Source organism: Embiotoca jacksoni, unplaced genomic scaffold, assembly GCF_022577435.1.
Source record: "Embiotoca jacksoni isolate LCO1_2020_lvr unplaced genomic scaffold, fEmbJac1.0.p SCAF_2, whole genome shotgun sequence".
NCBI lineage: Eukaryota > Metazoa > Chordata > Actinopteri > Embiotocidae > Embiotoca > Embiotoca jacksoni.
Window position 1 is genome coordinate 21,384,018 of NW_027185340.1, and position 17,228 is coordinate 21,401,245.

Consider the following 17,228-nt stretch of genomic DNA (forward strand, 5'->3'; position numbering starts at 1 on the left):
TCGGTGCGTCCAGACGGTTGTGTTTCTTATCTCTCGTTTCTGTGACTCTGCCTCTCTGATTCAGCTCAGTGCCTTCTTCATTTGTCTCTCAGATGATACAGCTAATCCCTTTACACTGACTCACTCGCGTTGTTACTCCAGACAGGTAATCTTTGATGCTAAAAGAACGGTTACATCACCTCAAAATATTTTTATATCTAAGTACGTGTCCCTTTGTGTGACACTGACCAAACTCGATCACCATTTCCTCTACCCATCTTCATCTTTTTCATCTTCCTCTCTCTATTTCTGTCTACCCCTCTTCATGTCCCACGCTTCACCTCCCAGCCTCTCACAGCTTTTTTGGTTTTTTTTTCCCTAGTCTCTTTCCAGGAACTGGGTCTGGCCTAATTCCCCATTATGAAGATTGATGTACCGAAAGCTCGGTGCGACCGCTGGTGGCTCCAGATAAGTGTGGAAGCAGCCAGCATGTACGTGCAGCGGGATTGTAAACACCCTGTAACCACCAACTTCCTGTCCTTGCTGTAATTTTCACTGATCTCTTTCAATCTATTTTGATGTGATTGTTTTAATTTTTTATAGGTTTTTAGTCGTGCATTCAGCTGCTTAATTCGATTGACTTTTTCCTCTCAATGAAACACATGTTAATCAAAATAATCCCTCCATATGTGACTGTTGTTGTAGAAAAACAGCCTTTAAATGGTGAGTAGGAGTCAATATTTTCTGTGTAATCACTAAAGATGGGACACGATTTTCAAATATTCAAATAATCATTACAGTATAAAAAATGTATTATTATGCCATTATGGTTCTTCCTTATTTCCCCTGTTTTGACCGGTGCCTGGCTGTAATGCGTTACTCCCACCAGAAAACGGCACTAACACACCTAAAAGCGGTCTGCCAGCCGCCATTAAACAACATAAAGGGAAGAGGAAACACGTTGCTGCCGGTCTCCGGAGCTTTGCCAGGTAAAACTGTGTGCCGCTGTGAAATTAGAAGTTGCTGTGTGAAGCAGAAACATGGAAAGACGACTAAAACCGTCAAAAGGTTTTGTGTGTAACTATTTCCAAACACAAAAGAAGATGAGGTTTAGCACACACTCTGCAGTTAAAGATAGCATATAAATCTACCAGAGCTGAGCACAGTCGTTAGAGTGAAGCACCGAGCTGACGGCCCATCCACTGATCAATAATCAATGGCCAGACGAAGTGGGTTTGATGTTCAACGTAAACGACGGCCTTCACCTGAAAGACGAAACTTAAGACGTGCTTAAGACGACGGTTTTAGAAGTTGGAGAACATTTGTTGAGCCGGAGTTTACGGCTCAATAATCGAAGGTTTCAGAGTAATTTACAAATAGTATTTTGACTTGAAATGCCCATCCCTAGTAATCACAGGTTTTTAACTTTGTTCAGACCATGTTTTATTGATATAAATGTAAGAACTAAAAATGTCAGAGCAGAACTACAACTTCTGACATTAATTGATTTATTGTAGTGTACAGCGAAACAATACCAAAGATCCGTACTGAGGTTTAAAACTGCTTCAGTTTCCAGTGCTCTTTTGGTTCCTAAAGTTTATGTTCCTGTTTCCAAGGTTAAAATATCATAAAGGTGTTATAATAAAAAGGTACCGGAACCATTGGAGCATAATCTTGTTATTTAAGCTGCAGTGCAATCACAGCCTTGTATGTGTTTGTGTCAGAGTGACATGAAAGCTCCCAGTGTCTAAAAATAGAGCAAAGAAAGCCCTCTTTGTGTTTGTTCCTCTCAATGGACAAGACGGTCCCACAAAGTGGCCGACTGTTGTGCTTCTGTGTGAGTGTGCATGTTTTCCCTAAAACTCTGTGCGCTCCTCTAATTGGTGGAGCTGATCACAGACTCTGACCTCACATAGACACAACAGGTATGAATGGCACCAAAACAACTGTCAAGCTCTTATTTCTTATCAGAGCCTAAAACAACTCCTGTTCTTACAATCTGTCTCTCTTCTTAGTCAGGAACTTTAGCCTCTGGAGTACTTTTCAGTCAGAGAACAACAGAGAGCTTTGTTTGAGCAGCTATGGTGCCTGTCTAAACTGAACTCATCACGTCATGTTGTGTTACTACAGGAATTCTGGCTTGAATTTTGTAATTGGTTCTTATTTGGGAACATCTATGAGAACAACTTGATGGCTGATGCATATTTAGCTTGTGTTTTTTAGCTTTTAGCAAATAAAAAAAATTTAATTGCTGTTTCCCAACAAACCCCAAATTGCAGGCTGAAATAACTTTAGTTTGTACAAAGTCTTACTCTTCATTTAAAAAAAAAAAAATCCTTCTAGCCTTATCTAAACCCACTTTATCCTGAACAGGGTCACAGGCAGGAGCCTATCCAAGCCGACTTAAGGCCAAGGCAGGGTATAGACAGTCCATCACAGGGCCAGCGCAGAAAGAAAGCCAACCATTCACGCTCACATGCACCCACAGATAATTGGAACCACCAACCAACCGAACCCAACGTAACCTTCGTTGGAGGAAGCTTGAGCACCTGGAGAATACTCACGAAGGCACAGGGAGAATGTTCAAACCCTTTGAGGCGACAAAATCTCCAGCTGCATATTGAGGTCACGTATACAAACCCCAAAAAGACAGTTTTACGTCCATCAGAATTCTATCAGTTGCATCCAATACCATCTGGAGAGTCCATAAGAGCCGTACAATAAAACCTTTTTGTCGTATTCGTGGATATGGGAAGCCAACAGGAATTCAGCTGGCTTGGCCAGTGGAAACCTCAGACAAACATCCTCTGAACCAGCTCAGCAGGAGAGGGATTTTCGTGTGCATATTTTATGAGCCCAAAAACATAGAAACCCATGGAAGTGTGAGAAACCCCACAAAAATCCACAAAGTAATAACTGTACATTTTTGAAGTCTAAAATGGGATACTGAAGAATCCAGTGGACGATTAGGACTAACGAACAGCAGTGCAGGCAGTAACTCTCTACATGACAGGGTGTGCACGGGTGGTGCTATAAATCAGCCATTAATCGCCACATTAATCTCGGCATGTTAGGTACTAACCGGTTTGGGCATCTTTCTCTCCTCTCCGCCCGTCCCCTGTTGGTGATAAAACCGAAAGAAGTCGTCCTCCGTCTTCCTGCCTCTCTCCGGGCACCAACGCCTGAGACACACAACAGCAGCAAGAACAAATGTCAAAAAAACAAACAGAAGCATCAGGTAGATATAACATAGTCCATGGCTTTTCTCTATCTCTTTCAAATCGTTCACTTTTTATACTTGTACATCAAAAAAGATCAAATAGTGTCACTATTGAAAGAGACACTATGAAACAATGAAACGTGCTGATTAGGCTCATGTCAACACCATTTTAAATCAGTTCTCGCTCAACCACTCCAAGCTCCCGCTCAGATGAGCTGGTCGGGACAAAAGAAGATATTTTTGTCTGCACATTGGGCTTTGAGAAGTGCTGATTGACATTTTTCACCATTTTAAAAGACCAATGTACAAATTAGCATTATTTTTAGCACTATGTTTATGCACAATTTATGCTATAGCAATGCCATCTTATGTTAGAGAACAAGAACAGAGGAACACATTGAATTTGACCACGGACCATCTTGATCTGTTCCTACAAGTGAAACTGTTATTAAGCTGCAACCAAAGAAACACACACAGAAACACTGCAGGTCATGTTAACATGCAGCTGCTGCTGAGCTCCTCTACGTTGGCAACAGTAGAAAATTCTCCAGAGTCCAGATGAAGTTAGAAAGGCAGAAGTGGTCCTGGACTGACATCACTATGAAACATGACATTAACAGCAAATGAGGCACAAAGGGTGGGAAGGAAGATGGTGTTCAGATACAGAGAGAAATGAGCAAGTAGGTGAGCGAAGAAACTCTTAAAACAGAAGCACAAAAACCAAAGAGAAAGAAAAAGAAACAGTAAACATAAATAGCCATGACTTCTGTCCTCTGCTCGAATTGTTCCTTTTGATTTGAGAAGCCATTTACATGATCTCTGTGATGACTCTTGACTTGCTCACTAGTAGTGATGGTCATCTGGACCGTGTGGGTTTATCTAGAACATCTTATGTTGAATAGAATATCAAATGAAGAGAGCTTTTGGTCTGCGTCGCACAGAAGGCAGATCTTAGTGATGTGTGAGGCCAGAAATAGACCTTTCTCAAGTGTCAGCACAGAGAATTAAACCAGGCTCAATCACAAACCCAGGCTCCGTCTCAGGACAGAAACAGACTGAAACCTAAAGCAACATTGGAAGATTTTGAATATAAAGCACTCGATCAAAAGTACATAAGAAAGGTTTGCCTTTCTAAATGTTCATTAATAAAGATGATTTATTAAACTTCCAGCAAACTTCATGTCGGGTTTGGTCTGCATGGTTTGAAAACTGGCACACACAGATATTCAGTGTGATTAGTGTGAGGTCTAGGTCATCAAAAAAAAAGGCTTAAAAAGGTGTTTCCAAAGCCACTTTGAAAACATATTTTTAAGGCCTTTTTTTTTTTTTTGCTAGCTAATACTTTCTAGTAAGTTATCTTTTACAAGGAAACCAATAATCATCCAATTTAAAGAGACTTAAACTTTTAGATCTGAAAAAATACACCTGCAATGTTGTCAACACTTAGTCAAATATCCACCATGGACAGATAAGCATGAACTTGGCTTTGCACTGCTTATAATCAAATAAATAAACTATATATAAACTCTCAGCTGACTGCGATCATATTGAATAACCATTAGAGTCGTTTCTATTTATCTGTATAAAAACATCTAGATGAAACTAACAGACATGTCATATTATGTTCAATATTTCCACATCATTGGCCCCCAATTGTGATTTGATGACATCAGCTCTTTTAATGATGTCATCTCATCGTGCCTCCTTCTTCTTCTGTGGTTAGGGTTAGGGACAGTTAAATCGTTAATCACAATTATTTGTATGACAATCAAACATCAGCTAAACTTTAATGTTAGCGATAGCCCAAGATACATTTCTACAAAACTGCAAATTACTTATACTGTTAAAACTATTACCACATGTGCATGTTGGACTTCAACTCTAAATAATGTACGAACTAATCAATGCTGTTAATTACAACCTATTCATAACTGCCAACTTCAGTCGTGTACTTCCTAGAACTCGATGTGGGTCACAGATTTCTTCATGCCTCTTTAGCTGTCCTAAATGTTTCCATTTCCAATAAAGTCCTACCCCAAGCTGGAAAAAGGGATTTCTACATATTTGAATATTCTTGAGGCAAACTGCAAATTTTATAATTACATCAGAGAGCATTGTGAACACACTTTGAAAGAAAAGTCCCAATTCAGTCCCACTTCTCTCCATCTTTAAGAAATTCCCTTTGATGTGCCTCATAACTGTGGGGCATGTCCTGCAGATCAATGCACAGCTCAGTCAGACCTTCCATCATCATGTCAGGGTCCTTCTGGGGCCAAATCCTGAAGGTATACCAGGCCTTTGTTCAAAGTGAGCTCTGGTCAGCAGACCACCTTCTTTCTTAAGGCACAAAAGCAGCTCAGCTTAGTCTGTGTTGTCATTTAACTGACCACTATACTACCATTTACACGAGAAATAGTTCAAATACAAAGTGAAAGAAAGTCAAATTATGTTGTAATCATTAATATAAAAGGGAGAAGAAAACGAATGTTACCACAAAATAGTATATATAAACGGAGATCTTTACATTTAATATTTCATATACTGAATACAAATATTCCCACAGTTTACGATGCTCAATGTGGAGCCTGAACGATATATTAGTAGTCCAATTTCATCCGCCGATGTTCACCTGTAACTGATATATCTGTATTAGCTTAAAATGTTGGACTATTAATTTTTTTTCCCCGGACGGAAATGCAGAAAAAGTTGTTTGGTGTAATGTAGAAAGTGTCCTATTTGTGTTTTTGTTCAATTTCTTGTTCTATTTTGTTTAATTTCTTGTTGTTTAATTAGGAAATTCCCAGTAAACTTCACCGTTTTAATGTATTGATGGCATTTGGACAAAAAACATTATTGTTAATCCTGCCTCTGTTACATGTTCCTTTTCACAAGTTTTTGATGACCACGTCAATGTCAGTGTATCGAAACAGGAATGATTTTACTTCCTGAATATTGACATCAACATCTGACCCAAAAATCCAGTATCGGTCAGGGTCTCGTTCGTCTGAGCAGTGTTTTTACTCGCAGCAGTGATCGGTGCAGTAATAGCTGTAGTTTCACAGTAGTAGCTGTAATATTAATATTACTAAAAGTGGCAGCAAAAACAGCAGAATTATCCAAATCTGAATGTGCCATGAAGCTCAAGTTTATGCAACAAAACAGCTTAAACTCTCTAACTCTGCAGTTGTGACAGTATCAGTCTCAGCTATGTAGTTCCAGCAAAGTAGCGAGTTGTGTAGTTCAATTAGATTATTGCAGTTCAAAACTTACTGCTATTCGGTTATCTTTTAGTCCATCGGTGGATTGAATCAGCATCTTTTACAATCAATGTAACAAATAAGTTGTCAGCTCAGTTGCAGCTTGAAAAGACATATTTGGTACTAAATTTAACATCAGCCACAATGAGTAAATAGTTTAAACTGTTGTCAGTGCGAGTCCCTTGGCTGAAGAGCTAAAAATGAAAGTAGAGTCAATAAAACTGCCAAACATGCAGTCTGTGGTAAGTTTATCAGTCGGGTCACCTTGTGCAAGTTTCCCCAGCTCTGCACCTCCTGCCTGCACTGCATATTTATTTTCCAACTTGTCAGAGGTGAGACGGTAAGAGAGAGACGACTAGAATACTGCATTGATGTGAGAAAAAAAGACGAGAAAGTCGGTATAGGGAAGACACATAAGAATTCAAAGCTTGACTTGACCCATATACCTGCAGCGAGGAGATAGCTGAGGAAACTGAATGCTAAAATGATTAAAAGACTTTCAGTCTTTCCTTTGAAATCAGAATTAGAGAAAGTTGGAGATGACCGTACTTGCTTTATAAGAAGAGATTGTGTGCTGCTTTATTCTTCCATACTTTAATTTCATCATACAATGAAACATGCCAATTATATTTTAGATAAAAAGCCTCTTCAAATGGGATTCTTCTCTTTTGTTTCTTAACAACAGCCGACTGAACTGGTAACATCACCGTTGTTCTCCATTCGGCAAGGTGAACATGATTATAATCTACAAAATGAAATAGATTCAAATGCTCCAGGCTTTATGGAAACACGTGACCCCCCCTGCCTGCACGCACACACGCACGCACACACACACGCACACACACGCACACACACGCACACACACACACACACACACACACACACACACACACACACACACACACACACACACCTCAGAGTGACCTATGAGCTGTAAAGCATAAGTATAAAATAGGATTTTCAAAAGAACACAGGTCTGCTCTATGTAGTAGTCCACTATCTTGTAAACCTGGATGTGTGTGTGTGTGTGTGTGTGTGTGTGTGTGTGTGTGTGTGTGTGTGTGTGTGTGTGTGTGTGTGTGTGTGTGTGTGTGTGTGTCCTCACTCTGTGAAACCAGAGGGTCACTCCCAAGCGGATATAACTTCAAGGTCACCATTCATGCAGAAAGACACTCTACATTATACTCTTTCATCTCTTTTTCTTGTTTTCTCCGAGTCAACCTCTACTCTGTTGCATTTTACACACACTTTAATAGAAGTTCCTGTAGCCCTGCTTTACAGCTTCCTGAAAACTTCTCCTGTGCTTCCTCTCCTCTTTAACAACGTTGTATGAAAGGTTGGCTCTGCGATCATTCAGACGAATACAATGATCGTCCTTATTGATGCTACCTCTGCTTCTGATTTGAATTTTGTTATTTGAGTAAGAAAATCAACAAAAGTGTGTCAAAAGTTGGAGAAGGTCATGATTTTTAAAAATACTCAATAAATCATAAAATAAAATCTTTGACAATTGTCTTGTCTTAAAAGCATATTTTCCCTTGCTTTGACCGGTACCTGGTGGTAAAGTGTTACTACCGCCAGAAGGTGGCGGTAAAGCATCTACAAGCTCTTTACCAATTTTCATTACACAGCAAAATTACATGTTTTTTACGTTTAAAAAGAACGTGTTCTTTTATAAGCAAAGAAAAGACAGTGTACACTCTGCCAGGTAAAGCTAGCACATCATACGTCTACCACAGCTATGTGCAGTCATTTGAGAGCGAAGCACAGAGCAGACGGTCCATCTACAGATGAACAATAGATGGGTAGCTTTGTCACCAGGTGAAGTAAGTCTGATGCAAGACATGCAGAGCAAATAACAGCCCTCATCTCAATGGGGATAGTTAAAGACAGGCTTCTCATCAGCTTGGTCAGGTCCGAGGATTGTCTAGGTTTAATGGCATTTGTTAAGCCCAAGCAAATTGTGAGTCAGTCTCTTTCTTTGTCTGCGTGTGTGAGTGTGTGCGAATGATACCAGTATTGTTCCCGGCAAATATCGAATAGCACTTGATAGGGACGGGTATTTCAAGCAAAACTACTATTCTAAATTCGCTCTGAAATATTCAATTTTTCTTCAAATATTCAATTTTGGAGATTAAAATAATGATTCCAGTATTCGAAATTCGTGACCCTTCCTGAGCACTTATGCTTAAAATTACCCTGACTGCACCGACTGTCACTCACAGCTCAGTTTTCTATACTGTGAATACAGTCTGGGAACTTGTCTCGTATTTGCGTTTGCGCAGCTACTCTGAAGGGCAGACCAATCAGTGACAAGTGTCGGTGGTTAACCGAGTTTGTCCCGCCCCTCCTTCACTGTGATTGGGCGGCTGGTGACAGTGACGAGCGCAGTGTTAACATTGTTTAACTCTCGATGACCAGAAAAGAACGCTTAATGCTCAGCACCTCGTCAAGCTCATTGAAACTAATTAAAAACATGCTGTCCTCAGGAAAAAACGCTTATAGGTCATTGCAGCGGCGGCAGAGTGTCGGCTGTTTTCGGTGCATGCTGATTGGTTAAAATGAACCGGAGGTCTACGCCCAGTAGGATGGAACGACTGCAAACAATTCCCTATGGAGAGTCGCTAGACCCAAATATTCACAGTGAAATTGGGTTCTGGTTTGCAGCATGCTATCTTAAAATGTCCATCCCTCGTCAAAAGCACGTTAAATGTGGTTTGTAAATGTTTGTTTTATTGGAGTTAACACTACCTGAGTCTTAAGCATTCTGACCTTCACTCGGACTTCAACAAGAACCACTTAAACTTTATGTCAAGTTAGTGACAAATATTTATTCAGTGGTCAGCAGGATTAAAAAGAGTAACAATCCACAGATGTTATGAATTTGGAACTGGTTCTGACGCAGCAGCAGTAGTGTTCACTAATTTTGTCTGATTGACTTCCACCACTGCGCCTGACTCCTTTACTTTATGGATTTTTAATACATACGTTAATATTTTCTTATAATTTAACTTAAACTACATTTTTGCACAGTTTTGCAAATATAATGGACTTTCAGCGAGCAAGTCTAAGCTTTGTGGCTGCTGGACACAGTCAGAGCTGATGATTTGCAGTTCTAGCTCCAGATGTGTGCTGTGGTTGCATGTGTTTTTTTGTTTTCATTCTATCTTTGTGAGGGCCAAATATTTACTTGGAGACATTTTAAAGGCACAAAAAAAATCTTCCAACTAGACGACAAAAAGTCACCTGAGTTAGAATTCAGAATGAGAATTGCTTTATTGGCCATGTATGTTGACACATACAATGAATTTAACTCCGGTTTTAGATTCGCTCTCGGCGTCCAAACAAAAACAAAACAGACAGACATAAATAGACATATAAAACATAAAAAGAAATATTTACAGAATAGAAATGAATGAATCTATACATATATACATCTAAAACAATCGTGCAATTGCACCTAGTGCAAATTGTGCTGATGTGGTTGGGTGTAGTGCAAAAAGGTCCAGTGATGTAAAAGATTTGAACCGTTTAGCAGAGTGACGGCCTGCAGTTAAAAACTGTTTTTGTTCCTGGTGGTTTTCGGAGGATGAATAGTTCACTCTTTGTTATGTCTGTCGATTACATGCGTGTTTCCAGAGACTACAAAATGTTGTGCTGTAAGTGCCAGAGATGACACACACACACAAACACACACTCAACATCCGACAGCTGTTATAACAGCAGGAAGCCGTACCAACTGCTTTTCTTTCCTTCTCAACAACGTTTTTTGTACCACTGATGTGCCAGCAAAGGAGAGTGTTTGCCAAGAAGCACAAATGGCCTGTCCAGGCTGTGACCCATGAAACCACAAATATAAACACACTGCAAACTGACGGTGAAATTCTAACTCATTTGTAGATACTACTTTATTGCCACTAAAAAGGCATTTAATTCTGTCAATTCCTCTCACCAAATGTTGTATGCCAGAAGCAGTGCATCTTCCTCATCACCTCTAAACACTCTGGATCATAACAGGCAACTGCAGAAGTTGAAGTTGACCAGCTAAAAACGAACACAAGATCAAGACACAGGACTGATGGCAGAACCTGAAACCAGCTTGATTTATTCACAGAGATGCTCTGAGGATATTAAAAATGTGAGGAAACTTGTGAGATTTTAATTTCAATAATTAAACATGTTTTCCTTCGTCTGTTCCTCATAAACGGTGACCTCTCTGTCAGAATAGTTCATATCCCACATGATTTCATCTAATTTTAAACAGTACAGGAAAGATGGAGAGACAGATACAGGAAAAGGAAGAGAAAGAAAAGACAGCGAGCAGCTAAAAGTGAAAGAAGCTGTCAATAAACCTGGCTGCGATGAGGCTTCGAAAGTAAATAAGTGCATGAGGCACTCGTTGTCCAAAACCACTCATTTGAACAGGATGACTAAACTGTGTGGTAAAATCAAACTGTACATTTTAATGCCCGCTGCAGTGCAGGGCAACTTCCCAGCTCAACTTTGACCTACTGTACTTGTTGCTCATGCATGGATGCACTTTTACAATACGAGGATGATTATAACATTTACTTCTGGTACATTCATTTTTGTTTCATCCTTTATTTCAGTTTAACTGGACATCCCAGTGGATAGAACAAAAATAGGCACTGATTTAAAATATATTCACTCAACAGTAAAAGGGACGATGCAAACTATGGGAAATGTCAAATGGTTTAAAAGTTTCTGGAAACTATACTGGACAACTTGAAATAGCAAATAATACAAAACCAAAAAGGAATGAATAATTTCCTCTAACAAGCTCAATGAAACAAATCTGCCGTTCGGCACGATCACAACCAACACCATAACGATGTAGAAGCAGTTTCAGACAGTCTCATAGTGGCAGCTGGTGTACGAAGATTTTGTCTCAATTCAGCCTTGCATGCTAAATCTGAGGAAAATTTGCCTTCACAATTAACATGTTGGTTTTTTTGGTGCAAGTTACTTTACATTGCTTTTGCACAAAGTAAACCACAGCTTATTTGTGTATTTTTTGCCTTTGAGGAGGAACACTGCTGTACAGTAAATGCTGCTTTAATGAAGGTTTGTTTTGAAAGAAGTGTCCTTCCTTTCCTCACACAGGCACACTCTTGGTACCACAAGGGCTTATTTCCCAAATGAAAGGTTCATTCATGAGTCTTTATGGAAATTAAAAAATAGGTTCTGTGACACTTTCTTTTAAAATGTGTATCTATCAAATGGCAACCAAAGACTTTCCTGGTCTTAATATGGTCACCTTTTTATTGAGAATGTCTATACATATTTTAGACAGTAACGTCAAGGCTTTCTAGAGGCTTCAGAAGTGTATTTAACTGAACCAGCATTAGAGTCCCAAAGCAAAACAAAAACAACTGATTATTGACGTGCAGTTCTCAGAAAATAAAACAAATACCCTATGGAGTTTTGGATAGGGTAAGGCCACAATCTCCTGCTCTGGTCTTTAGTCATGGGATTATTCAACAGGTTACAAAACAAATAGCGCAGCTGAGAGAAATCTAAAACCCGCCGTCAAAGGTAGCCTATCTCATGTCACCATGCGGAGAGCCTCTTTCTCAAATGAGTTGTAATTTGGTCCCAGAAGGGGCGGGATTAAAAGCAAGAGGAGGGTCTGAGCGACAGGGATAATAGCCAATTAATTCACTCCCTTGGCTGTAATGTGGCCAATCGGAGAGCTCTTAATTTCCCTGACGCCGACGGAGCGTCTTTGTGCCAGACGGACCGCTAGCATCATGTGTGGGCGCGCCGACTGTAAACCACCGCAGTTTAAAAAAGATGAACTCGCCCTAACGGCAAAGACTTCACATTCATTCAAACGAACTTGGTTATCTAGGAAAGGCATTTTAAAGTCCATGTAAGAACCAGCACCGAGCTCTCCGGTGTAAACGTTGTGTTTTTCGCCCTGGTAACAACCGTCAAACTCCCATGACGCAAACGAAGTGGTTGTTTGGCTTTAAATTACAGGAGCGTGTGCTGCTGCTGCGGCGGCGGCGGCGCAAACAAGAGTGTTTCAGAGTCCCTCTGACCACGAGAAGCAACTCCAAAAACATCAACAGAAAGGGGGCGGACGCGGCTTCAGTGTACCGACGTCCTCATTGTGTTTGGAGTCGCTGCTGTTCGCAACATTGTCGCAGAAAGAAACGCGCGACGTCAGCAGGAGCGGCACGCGCTTTCAAAGTTGCTAACGACGCAAGAAACGTTGTTTCCACTCAGAGCTGTACACACCGGGCAGCACCGGGCAGCACCGGGCAGCACGGAAACAAACCGGGCAGCACGGAAACACAAACAGGACGAGGTGGGCACGTTGAAGCTCTCCTGTGTGACTGTAACAACGAGTGTGGAGCAACGACAGGGAAAGACTGTCGAAACGTAGTCCGTCTGAATCTGAAGGCAGAACATGAGCGTGAAGAAGCGCCTTCAGGTCATTTTGTAAAAAAAAAAAAAAAATAAAACACTAAAAAAAACAACCAACCCAAGCTGACGGGCATCTAATTACCTCGACCACTCTGTTCTGTTGCACAACATTTCATCTGACACGCAGCACCTCAGCGCGAAGTGACACCACTTTACTCACCCGTCCTCCCGTCCCGAAACGTGCAAGAAGAAGCCGGTTCGACCGAGAGAAAGAACACGTCGCCTTTAACCTGCCTGTCAGAAAGAAAGAAAAAAGGGATGCGCTACAAAACAAGTTGCGGGTGTTGCCGCTCGTTAACGGGCCCGTGAAAAGACACCGTTACCGCTCTGCAGCCTATAGAAGCAAATAACCCCCCCTCCTCCTCCTCCTTCTCCTTCTCCCCCTCCTCCTCCTCCTTCTCCTTCTCCTTCTCCCCCTCCTCCTCCTCCTTCTCCTCCTCCTCCTCCACTGAACGGCTTAAAGGCAGGCAGGCTGAGATGAAGGCGATCAAACTCACCTCTAACGCCCGGCTGCGCTGAGGATGTGTTCAGCTGTCACCCCCTCCAGCTGGCAGCGGGACTTTATATATCCACGGCGAGTAAAAATAGCCCGTTTCACCTTCCCGTCCTCGGCGCTGTTTACCGGACACGGTGCGTGGAGCTGCTGAGAGGGTGCGCACGCTGACAGAGGCTTCACTGGATGAGACTCCTCCGCCAGTCTCCCACGGCCGGAGAAGAGGTAGTCAATATGGCTGACGAACTCACCGTACCGAGGCGTGGTGAGAGGAGTCCTGCGGATTCACACCCCTCCCTCCATCCACCCCCTCCCCCCTACCCCCCTCCCCCCCTCCCCGGTCACTCCGCAGAGCAGCGAGCCCCGGGGTGTCAGCCAGGGCTTCCCGACTTCATCATACCCAAAAAGGAGACATTTTACACCTCCCAGGCGCCTCCGGTAAACGGGTTAGGCCACCTTTTGTTTTGAGCTGTTCGCCAGTGCTACTATATAGAGACGTATATCATGTGTCACAGCAAAGTTTATACACACATATTACTGTAAAATATAGACAACCAGTATCCAGGGAAGGCTGATTTAGATTTACAACTTGGTTTGAGTTGCATTAAATTGCACAACACAGGGCACACTTTGCAGCCTAATTTTATTTGAATGTGGGGAGATTTTCCGGTAAAACATCCATCCTTAGTGGTCAAAGTCTGTACCAGTGATGAAACGTAGATTAGTTGCTGTGGATAGGGAACGTCAAGATGAGCATGGAGTTCTAACTCCTTTGTAATCCCCAAGTTTTCCCTCAATAATCTTCCTCAGTGTATAGCTTTGGGAAATAAAGTTGTGGTAAATGAAAAAGTAAAAAAAATGGAGGTGTAACAGAACCCATGTGAAAGACCTTAAACATGGCCTCAAGTGTCCTCAATGACCCATAACGTTTCTGGTTGTGCTCAGATGTTTTCTTTAGGCCTTATTTGATGTTGTGTCACATCACCTGTGGTTTTTAATGTGTGTCCAGTATGACTGTTGGCTTTAGTTGGCCCTAATGAGCCAGCTAGTGATTAAAAACTTACTGTAAGATATAATAATTATACAGTAACTTTAAGGCATCACTATGCAAACAATCAAAGTGGCGCTGACAGAGCACCAAACCTTCCCATGCCCTCATCAAACACAATTTAAAGTGATATGTCAACAACCAAACTGTACTTTAAATGTTATCTCTTTGCATTGCATATGTCAATTAGAAAATTTACTTCAGAGCTGCACTCACATCAAAATCCATGTGATATTTCAGTATAATAATGTTAAGAAATGTATTTGCTAAGAGTAGTAATGAAATTGTTTTTTTTTCCCACCTCACCAGGCGGTACTGCCCGTCTCCAACTTGCCATTCATTACCGCCTGTAAACGAGGGCTTCATGAAAATAGCTGTGTTGTGAAACGGAGGCCATGTGGTTGTGAGGAGGAGAGATGTGTCATCTTTGAGCTGTGAGTCACCGGCACGCAGCTCATTTAAACCTGAAGTCATAATGAGAAAAACACACGAGGATGCTACGATCAGTGATCTGCTCTGCTGTACACTCAGGTAGAGCCTGACTAATGCCTTTTGGGAGCCAATGATGAATTCAGTTTTTGTTTTTTTATAAAGGATTAATAGTAAAATTCTGATGACTTTTTTTTTTTTTTTTTTTTTTTTTTTAGCAGATAATCTTTCCTCTGCTTAGTTTATCCCATAAGGACCAAAAAAAAAAGGGTTTAATGCCTTGTTTTGTTTTTTAGCAAGGATCTGTCAAATATGGCTATTAAAGAAATATTTTTAATCCACCAGCGTGGTAAGTCTGTATGGAAGGCTATTATCTGCTTCTTCAAGTCCATTCAAGTCAGATTTATTTATATAGCACATTTAAATACAACAAAAGGTGGTCAAAAAGCAGCAGATTTGAACATTTTAAATGATAAAAACCAAGTTAAAGAAATGTTAATAAAAAAAAATAGGCCAAAGAAGACTTACAAGGATGTAATAATACTCAAGAACAAATATTAAAATTAAAATTTAGTTGCACCATATCTGGTAACAGTGAAAATGAATATGTTTTCAAACAGGATTTAAACTAGTTGACATCCTGATCAGGAGGAGGCTGTTCCAAAGTTTGGAGGTGCCACTGAGAAAACCTGGTCGGGCCAAGAGCCAGTTTGGATCTGGGAGTAACTAAGAGTTGCTGGTCCAATAACCTGAGGAAGCATCATGGGGTGTAGAAGTGTGACAGGTCAGCAGAAAAGCTGGTGCTGCTCCTTTTAAGCACTTCAAAAACTAACAGTAACATTTTAAAATCATCTTATGTTGGACAGGAAGCCAAATGTAAGCCCACCAGGATCGGTAAACTTTGCTCCTTGACATACAAGTCAGGACTTACATTCCATAATATTTTCTAACGAGCATAAGAAGCTCCAAAATCCACAACATACCTGCACATCCTTACTGTTAGGGGTCCCAGAGAGGGCAGGTTTGCACCTTTCATTGCTCATCTTTCTTCTCTTTTTCTCACACAGCATTTCATGTTCAAGTATGTCCAGAGTGTGCGTGTAAAATATCAGTGCTTAATACAGGCTGCAGCAATCGAAAAGAATGTGTGGTACCGCACTGCTGTGTCAGATATCAGCCTCAAAGAGAAAGTGAAAGAGGCTGCTTGGGTATGGAGGTCGGATTAAAATGATAGATCTCTTGGGAGGCTGATTCATCACTTGGCCTATTTCCTGCTTCAGGCCGACTATGTGAAGTATAAAACTATTTGAACCTACATGTTTGTGGTTTTAAATCAATACATTTCTCTGTAAAACACTTCAAATGGCCTTAAGGGGTAGTGACATTGTAAGTTGTTATTAACGTTCACAGTTAGTTAGCAATTATAAATTCTCTTAGAAAGACATATTTTACATTATTTCAATATATTATAATAGAATGCTGTGGATGAATATGTTCATACCCTTAACAGCTCGTTGAAAAATGATAAAAGATAAATTATTGACAGATTTGTTCGTACCCCCCCCGAAAACCTTGGAAATAATTGGGATATAGTGATTTTTACAAACTAACTGTTTTCTTTAATGAGTATCACACATGTCTTTTATCTTGTAATTAGTCATGAAGAAAAGTGGTCACTGCTGTTTGGTGGTATTGTGTTCACCACACTAAACATAGACCACAGAAAGAAAAGCATCTGAGGGGAACAGAAAGAACATTACAGACAAGCATCAACACTTTTGAAAGAATTCATTTGTGAATGACTGGAATTTGCTAAAATGCATTTTGACAAACCATTGTGCTTTTGGAAGAACTTCCTTTGGACAGATGAGACAAAACTGTAGCTCACATCAGGTCTGTGCTCACAGATGAAATGATGAAGTTTTCCAAGAAAAGAAAACCATACCTGCTGTGAAACCTGTAGGAGGTTCGGTTCTGTTTTAGAGCTGCTTTGCTGCGTCAGGGTGCCTTCAATCTTTTCCGGGCCCAATGACATTTCAAGACTATCAAGGCATTCTGGAGCAAAACGAGCTGCCCAGTGTTAGAAAGCTCTGTCTCAGTCCTCCAACAGAATGATAACCAAAACACAGCTAAAATCACCCCAGAATGGCTAAGAACAAAACACTGGACTGAAGTGGCCCCCTATAGGTCCTGATCTAAATCCTTTTTTGTCTTTTTTTTTTTTAAATCAAATATGAATTAACAATAATGGAGGACAATTACTTTTGTCAATTTCTCATTATTTCACTGGATATTGCGTTTTCTGTTTTTTTCATGGACGGATACCAACAATTTAATCCGCTGTACATC

General features: G+C 40.7%; 1 protein-coding gene across 4 annotated transcripts in view; it reads right to left on the minus strand.

Annotated features, from left to right (window-relative positions):
• LOC138201489 (radixin) overlaps positions 1-13,658 on the minus strand; it is a 49,146-nt gene extending 35,488 nt beyond the window's left edge. The window contains exons 1-3 of one of the 4 annotated variants that reach the window (XM_069155030.1): positions 13,407-13,658; positions 13,070-13,143; positions 3,062-3,161 (exon numbers count right to left, since the gene is read on the minus strand). In XM_069155030.1, the coding sequence (XP_069011131.1) occupies positions 3,062-3,073 (12 nt within the window). In that variant the 5' untranslated portion in view covers positions 3,074-3,161; positions 13,070-13,143; positions 13,407-13,658. Of the gene's footprint in view, positions 1-3,061; positions 3,162-4,011; positions 4,035-13,069; positions 13,249-13,406 lie in introns of those variants that run through there. The other 3 variants (XM_069155031.1, XM_069155029.1, XM_069155028.1) reach the window with 3 other exon arrangements.
• Positions 13,659-17,228: the final 3,570 nt, after the last annotated feature.